Genomic DNA, 12526 nt, shown 5'->3' on the forward strand with positions numbered 1-12526 from the left:
TTTCGATCTCATTCCCATGACATACAAGGAGCTCTACCAAAAACTGTTTGACGCACATGTGGTGTCACCCTATCCCAAGATACCTCTAAAGCCCCCATACCCCAGGTGGTATGACAAAAATGCGCACTGTGAATATCATGGTGGTGTTACGGGGCATGTTATTGAAAAATGCCTCCCCTTTAAGAGGGTTATCTAAAGGATGTGCAATAGGGGTTGGATTCATTTTAACAATTCAGAATCTCCCCACGTTGCCTAGAACCCTATACCTAATCATCAAGAGAATAAAGAAAGTGCAATCACTGAAGAAAAGGGTAAAAAGGCCAAAACCAGAGTTTCCGAAGTGAAGACAATTCTTGTTTGGGTATAGAGGCAAATGATAAATGCGGGGTTTCTTGCACCACATCCTAGCACATCAGATTCCAAAGGTGGCAATTATTGTTGTTACCACAATGAAGATGGACATGATGTACAAGAATGTGCCGAATTTAGAGCCTTGATCTAGCTATTGATGGACAGAAAAGAGCTAGAATTTCATGATGAAAGCAATGACATGGCAAATGGGGCATCATAAGGAGGCCTTGTTCAATTTTGAGGCATTCTATTTGAGTTTGTTTTTTCGTTTTTTCTCAAGTTTTGTTGTAAGAACATTTGAATAAATTTATGTTACTTTAATGATGACGAATAATGAATCACATTTGCAAACTTGCAATTCTTTGAATATCAACTGAATTAAGAAGCTCTGTAAATGGTTCAAAGTTACAAATCCCTGACAAAGTAACATGATTTAAAACAAAGACTTTGACCTTACCCAGAATATACACTCAAAAACTGTACCCTGCTCTTCCAATTAACCAATGTAACATTTTCCTTTCATAAGGTGCGGACAACATGGGGCATCATTTGCATATGGCAATTACTATACTTTTTGTTTAAGACGTTCAATGATGATCAGATGGAATAGTCGAGTAAGTGAATCCAGTTTAGGTCAGTTGCTTGAAAATTGAACTCTAAAGATAAAATTTGTTACTTTCGACAACAGCTAGACTATAACAGGTTCTCCTTGACAATTTTAAGAAATTAAGTCCGTAAAACTGAGCTATTCCGCTAAGGTAATCGGTTATAGAGGAAACTTGAAAGCCCTGGCGTTATAAGTATATTACATTCAAACCATGACATTGCTCGAACACTTGGCAATTTGGTGTTTGCTCCACTACTATTGTCCAGCTGAAGACTTTATGATGAGATGAACCCTTCAGTTAACTTGATAAAACTGATTATAATGTTAAGTTGTCCCTCTAAAGCAGGTGGTTAAACGTCCCGGCTTTATGGATTCAGCTAGTCAGATAACGACAAATTAAATCAAATTTATCTAAGCAAGAAGTTTCGGTAAAATGGACTAAGGGAGTTAAGGAACACCTGTTATAGTCAATTTCACACGAGGACTCATTTCATTTTTAGACGATATTTCTACACTACCTTTGTTAGAAGAGTTTACAAAACTTGAACAAATGGAAGATTTCAGAGGACTGAAATAAAAGGTCTGGTAATTGATCATGCTAGTCACGTCATTTTGCCCGTACCCAATTGAAATGCCAAAGCATGTTGCGATATTTAAAAAACGACATTTTTGGTTACTGAAACCATAGAAAGGAGGTCAACCTAAAACCAACTCATCCATTTGAACATTTTTCAAAGAGCTGTAACTCTGAAAGCATTAAAAGAGCTCTTTATTCCTTTGATATTATTTGAACTCATGTTTACAATTTGATTCAATTGCGAGCCTGAATTAAAGAGCAATATTTTACAACATTTTCTCCCTCCTAAAACAAGAAAAAAGAGAAAAAACATTTTCAAACAGAACAGTCTCAGATTTGAAAGGTCTGTAAAGCCAAAGCTCGAAAAGATAATGGGGCATGATCAATTCCAAGGACCAGATTAGTAGACAAAGCACGATTCCATCCAAGAAATAACACATAATTCATTCATATTGCATGCATCTTAGACATACTTAAGTGCATCACATTCATCATTTTATCATACATGTTTTTTTTACAGCTTTTAGAGTCAAGTTTCGACTTCAAGGCGAAGGATACTCGATTCAAAAGCACCTTTAAAGATTAATGGTGGTTGCTTAACTCAGCAGTAAGAAGCTACCTCTCAACCAATTCGACAAATTGAAAGATCGATAATCAGCTCAAATGAGTTCGAGAACCAGTTCAGAACAAATCCAGTTCAGCTCAACTAAACAATGAGCAATATATTTCAAGTTAATGTATTCAAGCCAGATTTCAATTCTACAACGGAAGATATCCAGTTGTCATAATTCATCAGTGGGTTTCCCGTAAAAGGGGAGTCATTCAAAGATCATCTCATTTGATTCATACTCACTCAAAGGAACCACCTGAAGAATCATGACCGGCTTCGACCCGTGAAGGGAAACCATTTTTTTAAACAAACTATTTACAACTTAACTCAAGGCCAGAAGGGCTATCTGTCACCAAGACCTTCGAATTCGACTACGCTCAGCTCCAAGGCATATCATTTATAGTATAACTCAAGACTAAAAGGGTTATTTGCCAACAAAGACCTTCGAGTTCAACTACGCTCAGCTCTAAGGCATATCATTTTCAGCATAGCTTAAGTCGAGAAGGGTTATCTGCCAAAGACCCTCGAGTTCGATTACACTCAGCTTCGAAGGCATATCATTTGCAGCATAACTCAAGACTAGAACAGTTATCTGCCAACAAAGACCTTCGAGTTCGACTACGCTCAACTCCAAGGCATATCATTTGTAGCATAGTTTAAGTCGAGAAGGGCTATCTGCCAAATACCCTCGAGTTTGATTATACTCAACTTCGAGGGCACATCATTTACATCATAACTCAAGGCTAGAAGGGTTATCTGTAACCAAAAAACCTTCGAGTTCGACTACGCTAAGCTCCAAGGCATATCATTTGCAGCATAACTTAAATCGAGAAGGGTTATCTGCCCACCAAAAGACCTTCGAGTTTGACTACACTCAGCTCTAAGGCATATCATTTGCAGCATAACTCAAGGCTAGAAGGGTTATCTGCCAAAGACCTTCGAGTTCGATTACACTTAGCTTCGAGGGCACATCATTTGCAGCATAACTCAAGGCTAGTAGGGTTATCTGCCAACAAAGACCATTGAGTTCGATTATGCTCAGCTCAACGGCACATCATTTGCGGAATAGCTCAAGGCTAGAAAGGCTATCTGTCAAAGACCTTCGAGTTCGACTACGCTCAGCTCCAAGGCACATCATTTACAACATAACCCAAGGCAAGAAGGGCTATCTGTCAATAAAATTGTCGAGTACGATTTCATTCAGCTCGATGACACATCACACTATTATTCGGTTGTAATCGAGGTTTTCAAGTCGAGAAGAAGACCCGAGTTAACCGTGACTCAGTGACAAAAAAACTGTTTCCCGGCAGTACAACTTAAGTCGAGAAAAACTATATATCAACAAAGAATTTTTGAGTTCTATTTCATTCAACTCGAGGGCCTGTCAACCACATGGTGGAATCAAAGGACTATTTTCCAGTCGAATTTTGCAACCAATGTCTTTAAACCGAGAAAAAGACTGAAGGGCAACGAGAAGTCGCATCCCGATTCAAATCCCGAACTGCGGCTTCAATTCTATATCATTTCAAGATGGACTCGACTTCGCGACGGAAGGGTCATCAATAACTCAATTCGACAGGGAGTCATTTCTTCAGAGTCAATTTTTCAATTCCACCTAACGAAAATTTGTGTCTTTTTATCTTTGTCCTATTTTTTGTTCCACGAAAAAGGACAAAGAGGGGCAGCTGTAGGCACTCATTTTCATCCATATTTATTTTCTTTTCTTTTATACAAATATATATTATATAGTTCGCAAAATGGTTTTTGAAAAATACGTATGTAATATATGATTTTTTAAAAAAACATTTTGAAAATATATATAATATATAGTTTTTTAAAAAATACCTTTGAAAACTATATAATAGATAATTTTTAAAACAATTTTAGAAAACATATATAATATATAGTTTTTAAAATCATTTTGAAAACTTATATAATAAATAGTTTTAAAATCATTTTGAAATTTATATAATATATAGTTTTAAAAAACATTTTTGAAAACATATAATATAGTTTTAAAACGTTTTTGAAAACTATAACATATAGTTTGAAAACTTTTTTAAAATTATATAATATATGGTTTTGAAAATATCTTTGAAATATATATTTTATATAGTTTTAAAACAATTATATTTATATATTATATAGTATATTATTTTATTTTATTTTATTCTTTTTTATTTATTCTTTTTTTTTGTTTTTTGTTTTTATTATTTATTTAATCGTTTTTTTGTTAATTTCAGGTTCATTTCGAGTCTAACGGGTCCAGTTAAGCAGGTCTGAACCAGTCAAGTAGTAGTTAGGGTTTTAGCATGTCATAGCGCCATATAATCAGAGTCAAATGGCGCACCATCCGGCTAACAAAACCGGGACTGCACCATCCCGGGATTCCCGGCTACATAAAAAACGATTAGCGCGAAGTACACACGAACAACCCCGTTATCGTCGGAGTAGGCCACCGGTTGGGTGGGTATAAATACCCCACCACAGTGACATCAAGGGATATAGAGTACACACGAGAACATCAACAGAGGGAGAAACCGCGAGAGCCAAACCAACAGCAGTAAACTGAGATCAACAAAGGGAGCAACAAGACACCCCAGTAAACAACATCATCACAACACACAGAAGCCACGACCAACAAGCCAAACACAACGACCCAACGAGAAATCGAAACCCGAGAGTCACAGCCAACAGTGTATAGCCACACAAAACACACACACACCGAGAACACAAATACAATCGAGAGCAGAAACGCAAGCAATATCAAACATATAAACCCAAAAGTCAAAGCCCCAACATAAAATCCAAGAAAAAACAAAAATCAAAGCAAAGCAGATCGAAGAGCCATCGGGAAGGTTTAGAGTTTTCGTCTAAAAGGTTAAAAATTGAGACTTTCTAGGCTAGATCTACACCGATTTATAGGGTATTTTGTTGTTTTGTGGCTGGATCTGGTATCGGGGTGTTAAGGGCTTTTGAAGGGTATGATTGGTTGGTATCCGGCCACCGTGGGTGGTGGCCGGAGGGTTCTTTAGGCGTTGGCTGACGGTGGGTCTCCATTGGAGAGGATGGCCGGAGGGAGGAGCTTTGAGAGAGTTTTGAGAGTTGAGAGAGTGTTATCAGTTTTGAGAAGTGGTGAGAATGAACGAGGAAGAAGGGTTTTTGGGTATTTATATACCGAGGACTAATGTGCAATTAAAGGATTTTTATATCCTTTCCGTCGTCCCTGAACGTTTGAGTCGCGATTCAATTTGGTCACCATCTGTAAATTTGCCTATATATTTCCAATTTAATCAATTTAGTACCTATTTATATTTTTTATATTTTGTGAATTGGCACCTAACTTTTTGTTTTTTTCTTTTGCAGCTTTTTTAATTCCGATTTAAGCCATTAATTTCAATTGGTCTCAATTTGATCCTCTAAGTGGTTACTCTTTTTATATTATTTAATTATTTTCTATTTATTTTGTTTCTTCTTTTTTGTTTTCTTTGATATATATATATTATTTATTCTATTTTTATTTTATTTTACTCTTTTCCTTTGGCTCTTTCTTTCTTTCATTTTCTTATTTTTTATTTATTTAATTTTTTATTTATTTAATTATATATATATATATATATATATATATATATATATATATATATATATATATATTCCCTTAATTTATCATTTATTTATTTTATTCCTTATTTATTTACTTTTTTTTCTAACATTTTTGACTTTTTTTATAGAAGAGTTCCAATCGATCAAAGGTAATTAATTCGAATCGAATATTTCAAGTTTTAATTTAAATTCTTGATTTTCGCAATTAAAAGGCAACCGATAAATTAATTGGTACCGAAAGGGCGGTTCAAATGTGCTAATCATTTCTTGATCGTAACCGACTCCCGAACCCAACACTTTTATGGTAAAACGCATATCAGATAAGATGGTGTCCGATCTACCTAAATATCGTTTTAAAATGATCGGTGGCGACTCTAACCCAATCAATTCAAGTCGAAGCCCAATTTCGAGCCCAACAGAAAGACGATTCCGACACTATCCTTGGTAATACCTTCTGTTGTATTCTGTCTCTAGGATAATTTATTTTCTTGAGCTACATTGTCAATATCTATGGAAATCAATAATATATATATATATATATATATACATATTCTCTATTTTAGATCATTTTTAATTAAACCAGTAATGGGCAATGAGACTAGAAAAATATTATACACATAACATTGCTTTAATAAAGAAGGATAGCATTTGTAAAGATGATGATTGAATCGACTGATTAAAGAATTTAATTCGACTACCTTAGAATGTTTAAACAATCATTTACGTCTAGATTTATTATTTATGTTTCATAATTAATATGTTATTCGACTAATTCAAATTATTCTTTTTCCCCCCTTAAATCCATTATAGAGATGACCTCCCATATCCAAATTAATTTATTTATAACATCAAAAATTTCTATTTTTTTTAAAAGTTAACTACAGAAATGATCACTTTCGTTTAAGTCACTGAATTAAAAAAATATAAGATTTGGTCACTTCCGTTTCGTTTTAATTAAGATGTGGTCACTGAAGGTTAACGACCGTTAGACTTTTAATGACTAACTGACGTGACATGATAAATATATAAAATTAAAATTACATCATTTTCACGTAGATAATACGGGTATTCAGTTTTTGTCACTTTTCTTTCAAAAAAAACATTAGTTTTGGTCACTTACGTTATTGTTTTATTAAGTTTTGGTCACTTACATTATCATTTTATCAAGTTTTGGTCACTTCGACGTTAAATGTCATTGGTTTGATGAAATGGCCCGTTAGTAAATTTGTTTAATTTTTATTTTAATCCCTACACTTTAGACAAAATACTAATTATGGGTCTTTTGTAAATTCAAATTGGTTTAGGGATAACATTTCAATTTACCCATTTTTTAATATTTTTTTCTTCCCAACCTCCAATAATGTTCATTTTCTCCCTGCTTCTACTTCAGACATCTCTGCTCCATTATTGCATCTGCCTTCTTTCAAGGATTCATGCAACATTTCAAGAATGATGAAAGATTTCCAACTTCTAATAACAAATAATAGCACCACAATTTCAGAGAAAATGAGAGAATAGACATCTAGAGATAAAATAAAGCTGAATAATATCAATTATACAAATTAAAATTTAATTTCCAAAGGTTGAGATTTCAGAATGTCAAATCCAACAAGGAACAAGAAAATATATCAATTGATTCAAATAACTCGATAATCGGATATCACTCTTTGTGGTGATATTTCTTTGAGAAAGCGCCTCCGGTGAAATGTAACTAATGGATTCAAATAATTGGATAAATGGATCCGTAAATTCATCCACTGAACTTAATCCAAAATTCATTATCTTCAATGTTGAATCTTTATTTTATCTCAATTACAAGCAATTTTCTGATTCTAGGTCCCAATGAATCACCGTTAATCCTTGTGGCTTCCATGATCTATAGCACCACCGCGTCAGCCTCAGAGTACCTCATTTCCGTAACGACCTGATTGAATAACTCACAGCTGGAACAAAGCTCCAATACTAAGTGAACGTCAGTTTGATATTCGTAAACGTCATGGAGGTTTGAACATGTTCAGATGCAACGAAAGGTTCTTGACGATCTTTCGCATAATGGGGATTTCGTTGGTTAACAAAGCGTCGGAGATGGAAACTTGGTACTATGTCGTTAATAATGTCGCCATTGAAGAAGCTCTAGTTTTCTCAACTCGAGGCACTGACGTTGTTGTGGTGGTGAATCTTTTCAGAGTTTTAATGGTGAATTCTCTACATTTTTCACAATATTCATTACTTCTTTTTATACCTTTTCTTACAACTGAGAATTCACCTAATATGACTTCAAAGAATTACAACTAATAATTAGAAACAACAAGGCTATTGTAATAGAGTAAAGATGTCTGAAGAAGAATCGAGGATAAGATGAGCAATATTAGGGATTATGGAGAAAAAAATATTAAAAATTAGAAAATTGAAATATTATCCTTAAACTAATTTGAATTTCAAAAAGGCTCATAATCAGTATTTTGTCTAAAATTTAGGAGTTAAAATAAAAATTAAACAATTTTACTAACGGATCACATCATCAAACTAATGTCATTCAACGTCTAAGTGATCAAAACTTAATAAAACGATAACGTAAGCGACCAAAACTTATATTTTTTTAAAAGTAAAGTGACCAGAACTTAATTCACGTATTATCTATATGAAAATGATGTAATTTTGATTTTATATATTTATTGTACCACATCAGTAAACCGTTAAAAGTTTAATGACCATTAACCTTCAGTGACCACATCTTAATTAAAACGGAAGTGATCAAATCATATATATTTTTTTAAATTCAACGATGAAAAGTTTATAAAACTTAGACGGAAATAACAATTTCTGTAGTTTACATTTAAACAAAATTAATGTCTCGTCTCGTTCAACTAATTAATAATTGATTCTAACGCAACGTCCATGGCAGAAGTTATATGTAGATAATAAGTAAAAAAGTAAAAAACCACAGTTATATCATCTGAGCTATTTCATCTTATTTATGAATTTTCGACCATTATTTAAACATCATATATATATATATATAGAGAGAGAGAGAGAGAGAGAGGTTCAGACATTTCATTTATTGATGGACCCACGTGTGCAGATTTTCTTTGGTGATGAGCTGTTCCTCATGCATCCAAAGCTGAAGTAGGTAAAAACATTTGACAACACTATTATAAATGTAAGAATTATTTATTAATAAATCTTAAAATTATTAAATGTTGCGTTTAAATAATTAATGTGAATTTAAATATATTATTTTGTTAAACTTATTATTTAAGGAGAGAATCGTTCATTATCTAACATGAATAATCTTATTACAAACAACGGTAGTTAAAATGAGACCCATGGCCTTGTCTAGTGGCCATATAATTCAATACATTGTTTTTACTAATCTGATGTTCAAGAAACAGCTTCCATACAAATATTTGTTGAGACACCCTGCAATTTCATAAATGAGACTCAGAAATTAGATCTCATCATACTTTGATATCTCATCTAACCTTTGCATGATTGATATCCGAACAACACCGGATCCGACATCCCACGCCGTCGACTAAACAGATAAAACAACACTACAAAAGAACACGCTGATCATATATGCAGGCAATGTAAATCTATTCAAGATTGAAGTTCCTGAATTGTGAATCAAAAAACTTGTGTAAAGGGCCGATTCAACTAAGCGTTTAATGAACGAATACGCATGCCCCGGCGAGTAACATAAGTATAAAATAAACTATGAGGAACTATTCTACAATTTTAAAAAAATAACGAGGTTACAGATCCCTTCTGCACAATGGACAAGAACCATGGCTGATAAGCCACTTATCTATGCAAGGCAAGTGGAACATGTGATGGCACTGTGGCAAGCTCCGGACCGTTTCTCCGAGCTGAAAGTCCTGCATAAAGGTTCAATCTGATAAGCTTCTTATGCAACTAGTTTTACGAAAATCGGGTACGATATGTTTATACCTGAAGGCAAACGGAACATGAAACTTTCTCCCCGGAAGCGTCTACATTGTTGTTGTTTGTAATTTTGATCTTTGGGATCTTTTCAACCAAATCTCCAGCCAATCCTTTGGTACCACCAATGTCGAATATGTTCTGGAAATCCTCAAAATTTGTTTCAGCAGCTCCCATCTGGTAACAGAAACTGAAAATCATTAGCAAATTGCTGTTTGATGGAAGTGATATCAAGTTGGAGTTCAATTCTTCTTACCTGACTTTGGACCGCGCTCAGCATCGCCGGACCGATTCGTTCTCGGACAAGCCTCCCACTTAGAAGGCTTGCAATGACATCAATCTGGAAATTTGCAGTAAAACAAAATTGATTTAGATTGCTTAGAAGAATTACTACAACCAAAGAAAACTTATGCAAATGCTTCCAGGAACTCATCGGTTAAGCCGAGGCTAAACAAGTCCAAGGTCCGGGCATGCAAGGGTCTCATAGAAGGCTAATAGTTGCTATTCAAAATAGGTTCAAGGCATGCCACAGGCGTCGAATTATGATTCTTGCCAATACGCTAACGAGTACTCAAGTTCCTGAACCATTTTTTCCATATCCCTTCTTAGAAAGTAGCAACTAAACACATGGATGAACCGAAGGGACACGCCCCAGAAAATTTCAAATTTTATTGTATTTTCCATCGATAATCTCTTTTCGTTCTCCTAAAATTTTATAAATTTGTGGATAAAACATAAATTCCTAATCCGTTCCCGACTAAACATATAAAACCAGGGCAATAAACAGGAGTGCTGACCAAGTAAAGCAAGCAACCGATCCTGGATTCATCAGACTGCCAAAGAACCAGAGACGACTCGAAGACTTCGATCGAGAAAACTGCACCGGAGATGGCCCCAATTGCAGCGCCCCGAACGAACCCACTCTCTGTTTCTTGTCCGATCAAAGCCCCTGTCATGGCCCCTAACAAGGTGCCCACTGCAGATGAATTTCATTAGCAAAATTCCAGTGTAAACAGGCTTAAAGAATTCTAAGAATCCAAACAAAAAGTCTTTAACTCAAGGCGTATTTTGGTCATAAATGTAAGACAAATTACTTCCAGAGTGCTTTGTCGAAATTGTCGGCACGCAACATCATTTTTCAAACCATTGCAATCCAACAAAAATGGAACAGAATCTTAATTAGATTCATCTTTTGTGCATATAATAACAATGAGGAAATGATAATAATTACTATAAAAGAGCAACAGTAAAAATACAAAAGAAATGATAACAATGAGGTTCCAATGAAAATAGTTCTAAATTAGATCATCAACGATAAGTCCAAAAAAAAATAGAAGCTTTTGAGGAAACAATGAAGCATAACATAGGACAAGAGAAAAGGAACCAACCTAATGCAAAGAAGAAGGTTAAAATCGCAGAGAAAATATTCCCAATGATGACAGAAACAGCGAAATTGCAAGAAAATTTGATCTTTTCGACGAAATCTCCAAACAAAGACGATGAAGACACTGAAAAACGAGATGGGTATGCGTAAAAATCCATTTTTTCCCTTCTAATTTTTGAAATCAAACGAGAAACGAAATGAAAAAGGCTTCCTGGTTATAAACTAATAGGGGGTTTAAGAAGAAGCTTATATATAGTGAAAAAAAGGGGGGGAAAAAGAAGAGAGGTAGGGTGGGTATGCTTAGTGCTCAAGAGAGGAAAATCAACCAACTCGCATTAAAACTTAGGGTAAAGTATAGTAATGGTCACTGAACATTTCAGAAGCTTGCATTTAGGTCTCCAAACATTTAAAACTTGCAATACAGTCTCCCAACATTTATTCCGTTTACAATATGGTCCCCAACTTAAACCACAGTTAGAAAATTAGGATAAATTATATAAATGGTCATTGAACTTTTCAGTCACTTGAATTTAGGTCCCCCAACTTTTAAAACTTGCAAAACAATCATCAATTTCATTCTAAACCCCAATTTCCAAAGTAATTCAATTTTATTCTAAACCCTAAATTCCAAAATACTTAAATTAAATTCAATTATGTCAAAGTTATTATTATTTAATTTCATCTTATTTAATGTGATACGTATTTTTTTATATAAATATAATAGTATAATTCTTATCTGTTGAAGAAATTTTTTAATTAAAAAAAGTAGTTAGGATATAAAAGAGGTTGAAAATAATTCGAATTTTAAATTTATAAAAATTTTATTTTGACGTATAAATAAAAGTGTAAACTACTCGGTTGACAACTTAACTATCTAGCCCTTTTTACTTTTGTCATCGATCTTTTAAATTTATCAATCATACCACATAATTATTTAACTGTTTCAACTAAGCCACTAGTCGTTACCAATTGATAAAAATGATGATGTGGCAGTTAAAAGGAATTGACATTATTATACATTCAGTCTTTATTATTTATATAATCAATTTGGTCCTAAATTAAATAAAATTTAATAAATTAATCATTTAATTAGGATCTGACATGTGTTAGCACATGATCATGACACGTGTCATTGGTGACACGTGTTACCACCTAATTATATATATGCTATCAATTTGGTCCTAAAAATAAAATTTAATAAATTAATCATTTAATCAGGATCTGACATGTGTTAACACATGATCATGATATGTGTTATTGGTGACACATGTCACCTCCTAATTAGAAGAAAATTAAGTTACAAAGAAGTAAAATTTGGGTCTTGGGCAAACTCAAACCTGAGTCACGCAAATGAAAGATATAGGGTGGAGCCACTAAGCTAACACCATCGTTTGTGTTAAGAGATATACAATAATACATATACTAATAGTATGACCAATGCCAGAAAAAAAA

At 33.9% G+C, this 12526-nt stretch overlaps 1 protein-coding gene across 1 annotated transcript; it reads right to left on the reverse strand.

Moving 5' to 3' along the window:
• Positions 1-9441: 9441 nt before the first annotated feature.
• On the reverse strand, positions 9442-11254 carry LOC120153092 (NEP1-interacting protein 1-like). Its single transcript, XM_039165098.1, has 5 exons — positions 11079-11254; positions 10488-10666; positions 9947-10030; positions 9700-9867; positions 9442-9626 (listed from the first exon to the last, which is right to left on the reverse strand). Exons 1-5 carry the CDS (start codon positions 11230-11232, stop codon positions 9504-9506), a joined length of 708 nt encoding a protein of 235 aa, XP_039021029.1. The 5' UTR covers positions 11233-11254; the 3' UTR covers positions 9442-9503.
• Between the last annotated feature and the right edge of the window lie 1272 nt (positions 11255-12526).

This window comes from Hibiscus syriacus, unplaced genomic scaffold, assembly GCF_006381635.1.
Source record: "Hibiscus syriacus cultivar Baekdansim isolate YM2019G1 unplaced genomic scaffold, ASM638163v2 tig00111098_pilon, whole genome shotgun sequence".
Classification (NCBI taxonomy): Eukaryota; Viridiplantae; Streptophyta; class Magnoliopsida; order Malvales; family Malvaceae; genus Hibiscus; species Hibiscus syriacus.